At 43.0% G+C, this 17,771-nt stretch overlaps 1 protein-coding gene across 2 annotated transcripts in view; it reads left to right on the forward strand.

Moving 5' to 3' along the window:
- The window catches only part of LOC126095082 (ras-related and estrogen-regulated growth inhibitor), a 207,969-nt gene extending 192,881 nt beyond the window's left edge, over nucleotides 1-15,088 (forward strand). For both annotated transcript variants that reach the window (XM_049909765.1, XM_049909767.1), the window contains exons 6-7: nucleotides 3,153-3,264; nucleotides 14,154-15,088. In XM_049909765.1, coding sequence (XP_049765722.1) covers nucleotides 3,153-3,264; nucleotides 14,154-14,398 — 357 coding nt within the window. In that variant the 3' untranslated portion in view covers nucleotides 14,399-15,088. The remainder of the gene's footprint in view (nucleotides 1-3,152; nucleotides 3,265-14,153) is intronic.
- Nucleotides 15,089-17,771: the final 2,683 nt, after the last annotated feature.

Here is a 17,771-nt window from a genome sequence, read left to right on the forward strand (position 1 = left end):
AATTAAATTCAGTATTTCTTCTGTTACCCAAGGATTTCTACTAGCCCTCGTCTTTTTACCTTCTTGATCCTCTGCTGCCTTTACTACTTCATTCCTCAAAGCTATCCATTCATACACTACAACAGGTGTTTACATACAGGTGTTAAAACTATTGAAATATAAAAGTAAATGAAAAGGCCAACAGTCCGCTGTATCAGTATTTATTTCATTTGCTTAGAGACTCACACAACCGCTTTCGTAACTTTTAAGTTACATCTTCTGGTGTTTATAATGCTACGTCATATGGTATAGGGATACATTACAGAATGCCACAGAGTAACAGCAGCTGACAACACAAGCAACGAGGTGTCAGCTGCTAAGATTGCTATTATTTTGGTGGGAAGCACACACAAGCGTGTCGGCTTCCCGTCTCAACATTTCCCCGGATAACATTTACGAGGTGCATCGTCCGTTGCTTGACATAAGTCCACAGAAAAATACTTTGATCGTTAAAGTGGTGACAGAGATTTTAGCACAGACTGTACACTCATCACTGACGATGCTTTTTATCAACAGAAAAAGGCTAATAACTTCGCCTAGCCACGCCAGCCGTTACTCTGCGGCATTCTGTAATATATCCCTAAACCATATGACATAGTATTATATACATCAGAAGATGTAACTTAAAAGTTACGACGGTTCAAACCAGCGTCCGGCCATCCAGATTTAGGTTTTTCTAATCTCCTTAAATCGCTTCAGGCGAATGCTGGGATGGTTCCTTTGAAACGGCACGGCCCACTTCCTTCACCATCCTTGTCTAATCGATGGCACCGATGACCTAGCTGTTTGGTCCTCTCCCCCAAATCAACCAAACAACGAAAAGTTGCGAAACGCAATCGACTTAAGTAAATACAGCTACAGCGAACTATTGGAGTTGTCATTCAGTTTTATATTTTAATATTTTTAACACCTGTACGTAAACACCTGTTATCCTGTATGAAGTAATTAATCAAGTATGTATAACTTCTTTATATGTTTAAGTATTGTGCATGTTCGTCTTTCCCGAGACAGAATAGAGCATAAAATATTCTTCAGGTTGATTATCTGAAGGCGTCATAAATTTAGTTTTCGATTAGTCGCGTTTCTTAGCTAATCAATGATAAAATTTAATATTGTGCTCCACTGAATCACTGATCCTCTGGGTTTTACCCCACTGTTTTAAAACGAGGGATATTTCCACTTTTCTGGCTAATTTCTTTTGAAATACTCATTTCAGTGTATGTAACTGATTTAATCCCAAATCAACACACAACTGAAATTAATTTCTTCATACTCAATTATTACTTTTCACCTTCAGAATTACTTCCACTTGGTTTATTAAACATCAAAGGATACAATCCAATGTTACGAATTAATAGTTAAGTAATAGCATACATGTTGACATTAACGGATACAATCCAATGCCACGAATTAATACTTAAGTAATAACATACTTGTTAATTTGAGCACGATTAGAGAACGAACAAGAACTGATTGCGACCCTTACAGTCAGTTATTAATTTCTTACACTTTTTTTTATTAATAATCGACGCAGGAAGAGCTTGCTCAGACTCGGTCTGCTTCTTGTCGTGGACGACTGTCGATGTGCTAAAATACTAATTCTCTTTAAGTGGACGCTTTGATTGGTTTACACTCGTTTCTAAGGTTCCATACCTCAATCTGTAAAAGAGGAATCCTTTAGGATCACATTGGCAAAAAGTAATGTTTGGCAGTGCAAGTAAAGGAAACTTCAGTCTTAAAATTAAGACGTTCTCGAAAGGTTTGGAATTCCCAGGACCGATATCTTGTCAGTACCAGTGTCGACTCCCGAAATGGATGAACTGTCTGTATACGTAATTAAGTTTTTACGGAATCATCAGAGCGCAAGTGCCCTCGCACCTGGCGAATTTTTATTTACTGCTTCTCAGAACCAAAAGGTTTCAGTACTCACCTAGAGCGTTACTGCATGTGTTCCTTTGTTTCATTGTGCCATTGGGCATTTATCTGAAGAGTGACGAGCTAATTTCAAAGTGTTACTGATATTCAGGGCATTTACTCAGTACACGGGAGGATAAGGGGGGGAGGGGCGGGGGCGGGAGGAAGTGGAAGTTATTTTTACTGTTCTTCTATTGTGGCAAATAGTGTTTTATTGCAGAGTGATGTGCTTCATTTAGTTAATATTTTCCTTGTTATATTGGTTTTAGTATACGATGATCTCTCTTACTGTTGATCTTTGGTGGAAGGTAATGACAGTTTTAAGAAGTTTCAAATCGGTTTCCATGTTTGCTGGGCGGCGGGTCCGCAAATATTGTGTGGGAGCTGTTACTTCTTAATGGTGCTGGATGCTCTGTGTATCTGAAGTTCCTATATGTGTGGCCCACATAAATAGACTGACAAAAATTGAAGATTATTTGCTATATATCAGACCGGCTATATTTATCAGTCTTACTGGTTTGTCTTCTCAGTTTGTTTCGTATTGTGTTGTTAGTTCCGCATGGTCTAATAAGGCCGGCTTTTTAGTACGATCCTACACTGTGTGACATTTGCTGTTATATGCCATTATGTGTGATTTGTTGCTTAATGTTTGTTCATTTGTTGTTCAAGGTAGAGCAAAACTTCAAGTTTCTTGATGCAATAATTTACCAACAGCCGTATGTATTGTAGAAATTTATTTTATTTTGTGAACTTCTATGTGCTACCAGTTTCGGCATTATGTTGATGCCATCTTCAGGCCCCACTCGTCATAGTCGTAAAATCGCTGTACACGGAAGGAGCCATAAAACTGGATCCGTGAATCAAATCGTCCTGCAAGAGCTCTCGGTGGCCAGGCGACACAGACTGAAATGCCGAATGCAATGCCGAAACTGGTAGCACATAGAAGTTCATAAAATAAAATAAATTTCTACAATACATACGCCTGTTGGTAAATTATTGCATCAAGAACTTCATGCCAGCCGTCGTCCCACGATCCATAACGGATCAACGAAGATTAAAACTTCAAGTGTTTCAAGGTAGCTAGGGTAACAGCTGAATTTGGTGTGTAACGCGCCACTGGAGACGCTGGCTGTTCCCGTGAAGGCACCCAGTAGCCTCTTGGCGGCCTGAGCCACGTGGCCACGTCTGCATGCCGGCAGGTGTGGTCGGTGTTCCGGGACGTGTACCGGCTGTGGCGGCTGCACGCCAAGGGCGCCCGCCTCTGCCGATCCCGCAGCGAACTCTCCTCGGCCGCCGCCGTCGCGCTGCTAGGTGAGCCTACATTAGAGCTGTAAAACTACACTGGTGAGCAAAAGCATTACGACCACTGCCCACCGCGACGCTGGATTCCGCCTGGTGGGGTCGTGGCCACGTGACGCGGTAACAAACCGGAGCGGACACGGACGGGGGAACACCATAGCGAAAGTATGGGCTACAAATGGGGAAATCCATTGAGATACGCGACTTTGACAAGGGGAAGATTATTACACTACTGGCCGTTAAAAATGCTACACCAAGAAGAAATGCAGATGATAAACGGGTATTCATTGGACAAACATATCATACTAGAACTGATATGTGATTACATTTTCACGCAACTTGGGTGCATAGATCGTGAGAAATCAGTACCCACAACAACCACCTCTGGCGGTAATAACGGCCTTGATACGCCTGGGCATTGAGTCAAACAGAGCTTGGATGGCGTGTACAGGTGGCCCATGGAGCTTCAACACGATACCACAGTTCATCAAGAGTAGTGACTGGTGTATTGTGACGAGCCAGTTGCTCGGCCACCATTGACCAGCCGTTTTCAATTGGTTAGAGATCTGGACAAAGTGCTGGTCAGGACACCAGTCGAACATTTTCTGTATCCAGAAAGGCCCGTACAGGACCTGCAACATGCGGTCGCGCATTATCCTGCTGAAATTTAGGGTTTCGCAGGGATCGAATGAAGGGTAGAGCCACGGGTCGTAACACATCTGAAATGTAACGTCCACTGTTCGAAGTGCCGTCAATGCGAACAAGACGTGACCGAGACGTGTAACCAATGACACCCCATACCATCACGCCGGGTGATACGCCAGTATGGCGATGACGAATACACGCTTCCAGTGTGCGTTCACCGCGATGTCGCCAAACACGGATGCGACCATCATGATGCTGTAAACAGAACCTGGATTCATCCGTTTGCCATTCGTGCACCCAGGTTCGTCGTTGCATACACCATCGCAGGCGCTCCTGTCTGAGATGCAGCGTCAAGGGTAACCGAAGCCGTGGTCTCCGAGCTGATAGTCCGTGCTACTGCAAACGTCGTCGATCTATTCGTGCAGATGGTCGTTGTCTTGCAAACGTCCCCATCTGTTGACTCAGGGATCGAGACGTGGCTGCACGATCCGTTACAGCCATGCGGATAAGATGCCTGTCATCTCGACTGCTAGTGATACGAGGCCGTTGGGATCCAGCACGACGTTCCGTATTATCATCCTGAACCCACCGATTCCATATTCTGCTAACAGTCATTGGATCTCGACCAACGCGAGCTGCAATGTCGCGATACGATAAACGGCAATCGCGGTAGGCTACAATCCGATCTTTATCAAAGTCGGAAACGTGATGGTCCTCATTTCTCCTCCTTACACGAGGCATCACAACAACGTTTCACCAGGCAACGCCGGTCAACTGCTGTTTGTGTATGAGAAATGGGTTGGAAACTTCCCTCATGTCAGCACGTTGTAGGTGTCGCCATCGGCGCCAATCTTGTGTGAATGCTCTGAAAAGCTAATAATTTGCATATCACAGCATCTTCTTATTGCCGGTTAAATTTCGCGTCTGTAGCACGTCGCCTTCATGGTGTAGCAATTTTAATGGCCAGTAGTGTATTACGCAGAAATTGTGAACGAGTACCTCGAAAGCGGCGAAGCTGATAGAATGTTGACATGCTATTGCCGTGAGCGTCAATGAAAAGAGGACAGTGAAACTACCACTAGGCGCTAAATGGAAGTCCACGACTCTTCACATGACGTGGTGTCGGAGACTTGTCTGCTCTGTAAAGTAGGAGAGGTGGTGATTTGTGGCATTCCTGCCTAAAGAGCACTGTGCTGGTGACTCCTCGGTGAAGGTACGTTCTCGAAACTTCAACAAAAGGCTGTACCGAGCTACGGAGCGTCTCTCCTGCAGAGTCTTCCACTGGAATTTATCTATCATCTCCGTAACGCTTTCGCTATTACTAAATGATCCTGTAACGAAGCGCGCTGCTCTCCTTTGGATCTTCTCTATGTCTTCTATCAACCCTATCTGGTACGGATCCCACACTGCTGAGCAGTATTCAAGCAGTGGGCGAACAAGCGTACTGTAACCTACTTCCTTTGTTTTCGGACTGCATTTCCTTAGGATTCTTCCAATGAATCTCAGTCTGGCATCTGCTTCACCGACGATCAACATTATATGATCATTCCATTTTAAATCACTCCTAATGCGTACTCCCAGATAATTTATGGTATTAACTGCTTCCAGTTGCTGACCTGCTATTTTGTAGCTAAATGGTAAGGGATCTATCTTTCTGTGTATTCGCAGCACATTACACCTGTCTACATTGAGATTCAATTGCCATTCCCTGCACCATGCGTCAATTCGCTGCAGATCCTCCTGCATTTCAGTACAATTTTCCATTGTTACAACCTCTCGATACAGCACAGCATCATCTGCAAAAAGCCTCAGTGAACTTCCGATGCCATCCACCAGGTCATTTATGTATATTGTGAATAGCAACGGTCCTATGACACTCCCTTGCGGCACACCTGAAATCACTCTTACTTCTTTCCTGATTTCTTCTCTTTTGGTGTTTCTTCGAATTTCTGTTTGTTGATTTTTTCTCTGTATTTTCCTCTGTTTGATATTTCTTCTGTGGAGATGTTTAAGTTTTTGAGGTCTTCCATAGTTTCCTTTACCCAGTTAGTTTTCACCTTATTCGTCAGCACTATATTAAAAATCTTCTTGGTCAGCCTATTTTCATTCATCCTATGAATGTGCCCACAGAGTTTTGCCCTTCTTTTTCTGATATTGTCTGTAATTGTCTCTGCCTGTTTGTACAATTCCTTTGTTGGTCTCTTTATCCAGATCCCCTGTCTCTGAACTGGCCCATAGACCTTTCTCAGAATTTTCCTCTCTTGCTTTTCCATTTCCTTGATTTTGGTTCTTCCTCTGATTACTGTTGTTTCTGAGGCATACAAGGCCTCAGGCAAGACTACTGTTTTGTAATGTCTTAATTTGGCATTGACGGAAATATTTCTTTTATTGTAATGGTTCCATGTAAGTCTGTATGCTTTTTGTAGTTTTGTAACCCTTTCTTCATTGGCTGTTGAATTCAGTCCTGTTTTCTGTATAATCTCTCCCAGGTATCTGAAACTTTCTTCTTATGTTATCTTTCCGTACTTTATCAATGGGCTTCTGTCTGTAGATTTTGTGTCCACGTACTGGGTTTTTTCATATGATATTTGTAGTCCTGTTCTGGCTGCGATTTCATGCAATATCTCTAGGGCTTCTCTGGCTTCTTTTCTGTCATTTGTAATGATGGATATATCGACGGCAAAGGCCAGACATTTTATGTTGATGGTTTTTTCATATGGTATTTGTAGTCCTGTTCTGGCTGCGATTTCATGCAATATCTCTAGGGCTTCTCTGGCTTCTTTTCTGTCATTTGTAATGATGGCTATATCGTCGACAAAGGCCAGACATTTTATGTTGACGGTTCTATTTTTCTCTCTCCCCATCTTTACCCCATTGACTCCTTTGTCCCACGTCCTGATTATTTTCTCTAAAAGAGCGTTAAATAAAATGGGTGACAGGCCATCTCCCTGTCTCACTCTTGTCTTGATTTCGAAAGATTCTGAGATCTCGCCCATGAACTTCACTTTTGACTTTGTATTTGTTAATGTTTCCTGAATTAGTTTTCTGGTCTTATTGTCTACCTTCATTTCTTCTAGTGTATTAAAAAGTGTTTCGCTGTCTATGGAATCGTAAGCCTTCTTGAAATCAACAAATGTTACTGTGGTGTTTCTGGACTTTCTCGTTGTTAATCATGTTCTCAGACACCAGATCTGCTCACTGCATGATCTTCCCTTCCTGAACCCTCCTTGGTATTCTCCGATCTGTGGATCTATCTGAGGTTCTAGGCGATTTAACAGAGCTTTTGATAGAATTTTGTATGCCACCGGCAGTAACGAAATTCTCTATAGTAATTAGGGTCTGTTTTGTCTCCTTTCTTTTGAAGGGGGTGTATTAGGGCTGACTACCATTCTTCTGGTATCTTTTCTGTTTCCCAGATGTTTTTGATTATACTATGAATTTTGGGTGTAATGTTTTCATGGTCTAATTTCCAGATTTCTGCAATCAGTCCATCTTCACCTGGTGCTCTGTTATTTTTCAATGATTTTATTATTTTCACGATTTCTTCTTATGTTGAGGGTTCGGAGTCCCGGTTGGGTTCTGGTTTTGTAAACTGTAATCTCTGTTTTGGTTTATCACAGTTAAGTAACGTGTCAAAGTATCTGGCTAATATTTTACAGTTTCTCTTCGGATTTGTCTCTAGTGTTCCATCTTGTCTTTTGAAGCATAAGCTTGGTGGCTGATATCCTGTCATATTTTCTCGGAATACTCTGTAAAAATTTCGTGTGTTGTTTCTGGTGAAGTCTTCTTCTATCTCCTTCAACCTGCTGTTTTCGTAACCTCTTTTTTCTCTTCGGATTATTTTTGAAGTGTTTTTCTGTATCCTGTTGAAGTCCTCCCATTTTTCTTGTGTTTTATGGCTGTTAAATTTTTTCCAGGCTTGTATTCTGTCTTCTATGGCCCTGTCGCATGTCATGTTCCACCATCGGTGTTTCCTTTTTCTCGGTGGCTGCCCCAGTTTTATCAGTTCTTTTATTTTTTCTGACAGTTCTGTCCAGTTGTTGCTATTGATTTTCGTAATTTCTTCTATTATTTCTTTCTTGTTTATTTGTAGGTACTCTGGATCTGTTCTGAAAGATCTGTTGGTTCTCTTGATTTGTCTTACGTTCATTATTTGTCTGGTAGTTTTTGTGGATATTGCTACGTGGTCTATATGAAATTCTCCTAGAGCATGGTTGGGGGATTTCCAAGTTACAAGTTTTCTGTGTGGTTTCTGGAATTGCGTTGACATGATTTTCAGATCAAAATTTCTGCGGAAGTATATCAAGTGCTCTCCATTTATGTTTGTTCTCATGTGGGCCGTGTGTTTCCCTACCGTGTCTCGGAATTTTCTTTCCTTGCCTAACTGGGCATTGAAGTCTCCTAGTAACACTTTTATGTGATTCTTGGGGATTTTGCTGGTAGTTTCTTCCAGAATTCCTCTATCATCTCTGGGTTCTTCTTGTTATAATTGTTTGTGGGGGCATGTCCATTGATTAATGTATAGGCTTTGTTTCCAGATCTTATCGTGAGTGTCGACATTTTTTCTGATTTTGAGGTGAAATCTATTACGGAGTCCAGTATCGATTTATGTACTACAAAACCAGTTCTGAAGAGTTTGAGATTTCTTCCTGGGATGGTTATGGCTGGTTTGCCCTTATATATTGTGTAATTTTCAGAATCAAAGTGGTTCTCATCTGCAAATCGTGTTTCCTGTATTGCCATAACTTTGATGTATTTATCCATGGCGTTTGTTAATTATTTCAGTTTACCTGGCCTCAGTAGTGTGTTGGTGTTGAGTGTTGCCATGTAAAATACTTTCTTCATCTTGAGCGTTTTTGAGAGGCTCCGATTCTTTTCTTCATGACATGCCTGATCCCCTGGAATCCGATGATCAGGTATATTACCCAGTCTTACTGACTGGGGCCCAGGGTAGTGGATTCTTTCCCGTTGTTCTGTCATGATTATTGGTTTGTGTTGAGGTATTGGTGGTGAAATCACAAAGGATCTCACATAATTTCGACTGCAGTTTTGAGTTCCAGAAGATTAACTTACAGCCGAGCTCACAGAGCCAACAGGCGCTGACCAGAGTAGTGGTGGCTGCCACGCAGACGTGTCTGGATTTTGGGGCTTCGCATGTAACCCTATGCAGGGGCCCTCACAGGGTGCTACCATCCGGAGCCAGATGGACCCAGGTTTTTCTTTTTTTTTTTTTTTTAACGAGGTGTTACTCCTCCCCTTCCTCCTTCCTCATCACTTGCGAGATGAGGCCCCGGGCTTGGGACCGGCAGTGGCGGTATATATATATATATATATATATATATATATAGCAGTCTAAGTAACTCCAAAACGCTTGTAAACCCTGTTTATCCAATAACGAGTCTGACGCAAAGAGTACAACTACATTGGCGTCAAGGAGACAATTTCCATATCTGTTTTTGCCCACACAGTGTGAAGACAATGCATGTGCTTTCAAAATAGCGTCACAGGTCACAAAGATGAAAATAATATGCTCTGATAACTCAATCTTTCTTTGACACTCAATAGTAGACGTTTAATTTTTTTAAGGATGCCTAAAAGAGCTTATGTTTTGTAATACTTCTTTCATACAGTTGAACATAAAGGCGTTTCCTGTTTCATAATGTTAATTTGAGACTCCAGTTAGGCTCTGATACCGCTGTCTGGTCAGTGGTTATATCCAGATCTTATGAACATCGTTACGAATGAACACACATCTGACACTGTATTTTATGTTTCTCTATACAGCCATGGTGGTTGATGATGTCAGGTATTTGACACATTGGCTGTTCCTTTTAGCCATGCGCATAGATGCTTCAAAAGCAGTTGAAAATGGCTGCAAGCCGAAATAGATAGTAAGAATAAACTGATTATCGCACTCAAACAGTCGTCTGGCGAAAATTATGTCAATACATAGGCATAATGCTACTGTAGTGCCAGCCAAAGTGGAAATTTTGAAGATTAAAAATGACCATGCATTATCACACGCACTATCACATCCCAAAAACTTCACAACATCAGCTGAAAGTGTTGACCAGAGATGTTGCACAACTTACTGATCACTGAATTAAACAAGAGATGTTGATTCGGATAGGTCCGAACAGTAACGAGGTCACCTCCAAGCCGTAATTCCGCAAAGGCGCCATCCTATAGACACAGCACGATTATTGCACCGACCATAAAGTGACACACCGTTATTAGAACATGGTAGTCGTGCTCTCACAGACTCGATTATGATTGAATAGACTGTTCAGTTGGAAATTTGTGGTAAGTTCCTATGGGACCAAACTGCTGAGGTCATCGGTCTCTGAATATATCCTTCATTTCCAGAACGAGACCAATGTTTTACAGAATCTTTACTTTCTGTACGTCACCACCGATATTGCTCTACGTGTCCATTTCAAAGCGGAAACCTTGTAGGAGGAGAATGACCATTAACTTGCATTCAGTGTATTTTCAAGATTATTGCTTCATAATGGTGCCCTAGTATTATGTCCCTGTCAAATAGCGACGAGGATTTTCTGCCGATGGGCAGCCACATTCAAGTGGAATCTATTAGTCAGTTCGATAGGGAGCGGAGAATAGGCATTGCTCTGCGAGATGGCAGAGGCCGCCATAAGACTGAAATGAGCAAATCGTTTGGTTCTCGCCTTAATCGTTCCACTATAAATTTTTTTCTGAGTGAAAAACAATATATGGGAAATTTAATCAATGTCGTAGTCGTTAAGTCAAAACATGAGAAGAAATATTTCTAGCTATTTCAGGAGATGAATGCGCAAAAACTAAAAGACATAAAGAAAGCAGACGCACATCCGTGGGCACAGATTGTTACGCGGCAAATGTCAATGAGTGTGTGAAATTCCCTGATCCGAATTATCGCGATGGCTGGATAGTAGCCCGCTTTGCCAACCTTTTCATCGGATTGCCTTTCTGAAATTGCGAGATAATTCGATGTATCAGGTGCACTATGCAATTATAAGAGTTCTGAAAACTATTAACAGGGCTCCCTTTACCAATGGAACACTGATACACATATACAAGATGCATCAAAATCCCACTGGTTCTCTGCTGGCCCATCTTGGTACACACGCGTCCCAATGGTAGTGAAAGGATTAATAAGTGAGCACCGTGGCCGGAAAGTACTTCGCATATTTAAATGAAGCGCTCCCTTATGCGCCGCTATAGTATTGTGTTACTTACCTCGGTTTGGATTTTGATTTGTCTACAACTAGGACTACTCGTTTATTGCTTACGATGAAGTAGGCGCCCGCTATGGAATTTTTCATCCTGCAACTTCCTAGCTGAAGTTGCACCTCGTCGTCTCGCGGCTTGTACCGTTTGTGAACGTTTTCCACGCCTGTTTGAACTTTACTCTGAGCACCGTGTAGCGAGATTAGACTACAGCGCCCCTACAAAACAATCTCCTTTGTATCCAGAGAGGTACAAAACGTACACCGACACCCAGTGAGGTGGCGCACTGGTAATGTTTGACGACGCTGGTTCGAATCTCCGTCCGGTCATCCAGATGTAGGTTTCCCGTCGTTTCCCTGAGTCACCTATGGAAAATGTCTGCTGTGAAAAGACATGGCCAATATTGTTCCCCAACCCGAGTTTGCACTCCGCGTCTCTTGATATGGTTCTTGACGTGACGTTAACCTCTGTCTTTTCCTTGCTACACAGGAACCAGTGACGAAATAAATAAATACAATATTAAGTACCAGGCAAAAGTGGCCTTACCCCGAAAAGTCCTTTGATTCGTTTTAGAAAGAGGATGGCGCTTCACCACCTGTTTACGTTGGTACTTGAGAAAGTAAGTTGCAAAATGTCACGCGAAGACCATAGCGCAACAAGAGTGCTGCATTGTCAGAAGACAGTACATCTTCTGAGTATCTTGCAGTTATGCTATAGTGCGGATAATAGGTGCATCACAGGCTGTGAAGCAGCGCGGAGTAGCTAGGCGGTTTGAGGCGCCATGTCACGGTTTGGCCGGCCAACCTTCCGATGATATCAGCAGTTTGGTCCCTTAGGAATTCACACACATTTGAACATTTTGAACAAGCTGTGAGTGAAATTGAGTGGCAACTGGAAAATTATTCCAGAGGTGAAGTACACGAGACAATGCTATTCTTGAGGACAGAATGCCTAAATCGACAATATGTTCACTGTGAAATACTGGCGGCAAATCGACCAAATAAAATGTCTCGTCCAGACATGGCGAAATGGTGCCACCAATTTGATCAAGGTCATCTGCACACGAGGATGAAGCTAACTAGCAACATGTGTCATGTAGTTTCCATCTATTCGACAAAATAAAAGAACATCTTCGAGGAAAGAGTAGTTCTCGCAGGGCTCCATCATCAAGGAGTGGATTTCTATAGTCGAGAAATCGGACGAATAGTAGAGCGTTCTGATTATTGTTTACAGAGATTTGGTGACTATGTTGCAAAATTGTGTCATGTACCAGCATTATTTTGCATTGTACATCAGCGTTCAATGAGAGGTAAGCTACTGGCTATTAAAATTGCTACACCACGAAGACGACGAGCTACAGACGCGAAATTTAACCGACAGGAAGAGGATGCAGTGAGATGCAAATGATTAGCTTTCCAGACCATTCACACAAGGTTGGCGCTGGTGGCGACACCTACAACGTGCTGACATGAGGAAAAGTTTCCAACCGATTTTTCATAGTCGGCCGGAGTGGCCGAGTGGTTCTAGGCGCTTCAGTCTGGAACTGCATGACCGCCACGGTCGCAGGTTCGAATCCTGCCTCGGGCATGGATGTGTGTGACGTCCTTAGATTAGTGAGGTTTAAGTAGTTCTAAGTTCTAGGGGGACTGATGACCTCAGCAGTTCAGTCCCATAGTGCTCAGAACTATTTGAACCATTTTTCATACACAAACAGCAGTTAACCGGCGTTTCCTGGTGAGACGTTGTTGTGATGCCTCGTATAAGGAGCAGAAATGCGTACCATTACGTTTCCGACTTTGATAAAGGTCGGATTGTAGCCCATCGCGATTGCGGTTTATTGTATCGGGACATTGCTGCTCACGGTGGTCGAGATCCAATGACTGTTAGCAGAACATGGAATCGGTGAGTTCAGGAGGGTAATACTGAACGTCGTGCTGGATCCCAACGGCCTCGTTTCACTAGCGGCGGAGATGACAGGCATCTTATCCGCATGGTTATAACGGATCGTGCAGCCACGTCTTGATCCCTGAGTAAACAGATGGGGACGTTTGCAAGACAACAACCATCTGCACGAACAGTTCGACGACGTTTGCAACAGCATGGACTACCAGCTCGGAGACCATGGCTGCGGTTACCCCTGACGCTGCATCACGCACAGGAGCGCCTGCGGTGGTGCACTCCACAACGAACCTGGGTGCACGAATGGGAAAACGTCATTTTTTCGGATGAATCCAGGTTCTGTTTACAGCATCATGATGGTCTCATCCGTGTTTGGTGACATCGCGGTGACCGCACATTGGATGCGTGTATTCGTGATCGCCATACTGGCGTATCACCCGCCGTGATGGTATGGGGTGCCATTGGTTACACGTCTCGGTCACCTCTTGTTCGCAGTGACGGCGCTTTGAACACTGGACGTTACATTTCAGATGTGTTACGACCCATGGCTCTACCCTTCATTCGAACCCTGCGAAACCCTACATTTCAGCAGGATAATTCACGACCGCATGTTGCAGGTCCTGTATGGTCCTTTCTGGATACAGAAAATGTTCGACTGCTGCCCTGGCCAGCACATTCTCCAGATCTCTCACCATCTGAAAACGTCTGGTCAATGGTGGCCGAGCAACTGGCCCGTCACAATACGCCAGTCACTACTCTCGATGAACTGTGGAATCGTGTTGAAGTTGCATGGGCAGCTGTACCTGTACACGCCATCCAAGCTCTGTTTAACTCAGTGCCCACGCGTATGAAGGCCGTTATTACGGCCAGAAGTGGTTGTTCTGGGTACTGATTTCTCGTGATCCATGCACCGAAACTGCGTGAAAATGTAATCACATTTCAGTTCTAGTATAATATATTTGTCCACTGAATACCCGTTTATCATCTGATTTCTTCTTGGTGTAGCAATTTTAATGGCCAGTAGTGTACTTGGCCTGCTATCATAATGTTTGACTTACTTTATTGTCCACTATACGTAAGTTGTAGCAAGAAGAAAGAGGCTCTCCAGTGTGGTGCCTGACTTGCCACAGGGCGCCGGTGGACCGAGGTGGAGCTGGACGAGGAAGGGGAGGCGGAGGCGAACGGCGACCAGGCGGCGGGGCGCGCGGTCGCTGACGTCAGCGCGGACCCGCTCCCGGCGTTCCGTGCGCGGGCCTCGACGGACGGCCACCTGCTGTCGCGGCCGCGCCTCTGGAAGCTGCCACACCCCCACAACCAGCCGCGCACCGAGCGCCGTATGAGCATCTCCATGCGCGGCAACAACGCCAGCTGCTGAGCGGCACTACCTTCGTGACGTCATCAGCCTCAGGAGGCGGCCGGCCGGACAGTGGACACTGCCGACGGTCCTCCAGATGATGACTGCAACCGGCTCGAAACACAGCTTTCACCTGCACAACTAGAAACTGATCCCTCTATACAGACTTTTCTACAGGCAGCTTCAGTTACGGGGCCAGTCATAAAGTTTGAGCTATTTATTGGATAGAAGAGTGCAGATATTTAAGCACCAGGGCCCCCATTTCTGCTGCAGTTTCTGGTTCCTGAATGAGGGGCTCATTTACCCACACTGGAAATGTCAGCGCTTTTTACCTACAGGGTCATACAACACTGACAGCCATTTTATCACGAATGTCAGTGGCATATCTTCTTAACAAAGAATAATAATAATCCCGAAAAGACACAAATCATCATTCGAGCACCCATGTCTCATACCATTCTAAATTGTTCTCCATGATAGTGTGAACTACCTGACCACCCCTTGTGCTTTCTTACTAGCGTGCAATGTGGTGCAGACAACATTATGCTCTAGAATAGTAGTATTTCCATACCTAAATTCCCGACAAGACCAATTCTGATCTCAGTAGAACCATTGTGACTGTGTGTGTTTATTCCTGTGTGTGTGTGCGTGCGTGTGTGTGTGTGTGTGTGTGTGTGTGTGTGTGTGTGTGTGACAGAGAGAGAGAGAGAGAGAGAGAGAGACAGTGAGAGGGGGGGGGGGCAGTTTGGCAAGTTTGAAGTTGATGCGTGTATGTATCTAGCCTAACGAAAACTCTTCCCTTGGACATAATGTGTAGTTAAGCTATGTACTACAAGAGGGTGCATCTTGTCCTTACCTAGCTGCCATGTTTATAATCCAAACAACAACTGTGTGATATTTTGGTCTTACTGAGTGCACTGCAGGTTTCTGTCTTCCATGTGCTGAATTTTCTTACATAAATACTGCAGGTACCATATCAATAACTCAAGCTATATCTACTGAAGATTGCTGTCAGCTGAGGTCGGCGTGCAATGCTTCAATTGGTGAACAATAATCTAAGTTTTACTGGTCCCTCATTATCTTCTGTCTCCTATTTAATAAAATTCCGATAGTCCCACGAGTTACTGTAGCACATTAAAATGCCACGTTTTTCTGTTCTCCTATTAACTTTAAATGCGAACATTTTATTTTAGGCTTTACCGTGACTGTTATTGACATGAAATGAAACAACAACTTTACTGTTACCAGTCACCGTTTTATTTATTTCCACCAGTGGAAATAAATAAAACGGTGACTGCTAACAGTGAACTTGTTGTTTAATTCTCCAATTAAGATGGTTCTTCAAGTTAAGTTCCTTGGCTGGTGATTTGTACACAAATGTCCATAACGAGATGCAGTGTAACTGGTTAGGAGTTTTGTACCATTTTCTGTTACGAATTCCTTAGACAAGATTACCATAATACTGTTGTATTGCTAATTTGGTCTTTTGACAGTTAAGCTGAATACTTGAAGGTGGAACAAATTAAAGATGGTTTAAGCATTTTTCCTGTTTTTTATTAGATTGCGGTGACTGGTGCCCGCCATCTGTCTTGAATCACCAGGAAAAATGCGCACTTCACTTTCATATTCCACACGACTCAACATCCCTTCTATGTTGGTGTCCCGTCAATATTATTCAAAAATTTTTTGCGCTGTGCGCTTGCAAAGTTCTGGTAACTAAAGGACTGATCAGTGTGGATCTACCCAGTGAAGTCATGGGCTTTAAAATTTGTTACAAATTTGAACCATTAATGAGTTTCATTAATTGTAAGGCATGTTCACCCGATGTTGGTGAACAGAAATGAAGTGAATACGGACAATGTTGTTAGAATCTCCAAATACGAAGGGAAGAGGACAAGGTCTGCCAATACTTAGTAATGGGTGTTATTTTTGTGTAATCATAACACTCAACCAACAAAGAAAAATGAACCAGCATTGTGAGACAGTTGTGAATTGAGGCAACATATACTTTTAAATCTTTATTGATGTGTCTCCCTTGTGTTTGAGTCAAGAATCGTGTACGAGACTTCTATAAACATTTGTACAATGAATGGTATCATTGGTTACAGAGTAGTAAAGTGATGTCACAGTTTTGAAATTCCATGTTGTCAACTTTTGATAAACACTATTCTAGAATGTAGTTAATGAATTATGATACATTTGTTTTATTATTTTCAATAAAATTATGATATTTTTTAATAATTATTGACTTTTTCTTCAAATCAAGTACATGCCGTCTTCCACGAATACGTTAATTCCAACAAATTTCACTCGTACGATGTTTTCGTACGCATTAACTCTTACACGTGATTGAGGAAAGTGAAACATCACAGGAAATGCTACGTATTGGTATCCAAAATACATCGGGAAACAGGTAAGAAATTTTTCGTAATTATTTAGTTTATTATAAAACAATATTACTTAGTAGTAAAAAGGAGAAAGGGTCACTTTAGTGTAGTAGACTGTTCGAAGAGAGATGATTTATTTATCAGTCTTTCTTTATCAAACTTTGCACTCATTTGTTCCAGTCATACACTTACCCTGTTTATCGCTTAACTCTGGCCTTTTTTCGCTCCTAATACTGCTCTGTAGCAGCAACTTCGTCTCAGCAACACCTGTCATCCAGTCTGGGCTTCAGATTGCAGTCTTTACAGTCTTTGCATGTCTCTATAGTTTCCCTCACCAGTGGTTCACTCAGATGTCACGTTAAAACATGTCGAATCACCCGCCAATGTGTCCCCTCTCATCGAGTGAGTTTTCCGTTTATTCTCTCCATTTTATGTTTACCTTTCCACTTCATTTTAAGCACTCTTTTGGAACGTCACAAAAAATGGTTCAAATGGCTCTGAGCACTATGCGACTTAACGTCTGAGGGCATCAGTCGCCTAGAACTCAGAACTAATTAAACCTAACTAAGCTAAGGACATCACACACATCCATGCCCGAGGCAGGATTCGAACCTGCGACCGTAGCGGTCGCTCGGCTCCAGACTGTAGCGCCTAGAACCGCACGGCCACTCCGGCCGGCGGAACGTCACATATCAGATGAATATAGTTAGTTCTAATCCAAATGGCCACGAGTTTTTCCACACAATGTGCACCTGCTAAAGGCAGTTGTTCGTCTATCTCTACACTTCATCCCCATTCTTCTTTTCCGCTCTTACCTTTGACTTCAACAGTTCCGAGTGTATCTCGTTCATAACTTCTGATTTGTTTGAAATTAAGGATTCATGTTTTGGCCGAATAACCTAATAACATTATTTCTACTACACATTTATTTTTACTTTTCTATGCCTTTGCTGGACAGCTCTCGAGTTCTACAAAAGTCTCACACGGAAAAGGTACTGACATTCTCA

Source organism: Schistocerca cancellata, chromosome 8 (genome assembly GCF_023864275.1).
Source record: "Schistocerca cancellata isolate TAMUIC-IGC-003103 chromosome 8, iqSchCanc2.1, whole genome shotgun sequence".
Taxonomy (NCBI): domain Eukaryota; kingdom Metazoa; phylum Arthropoda; class Insecta; order Orthoptera; family Acrididae; genus Schistocerca; species Schistocerca cancellata.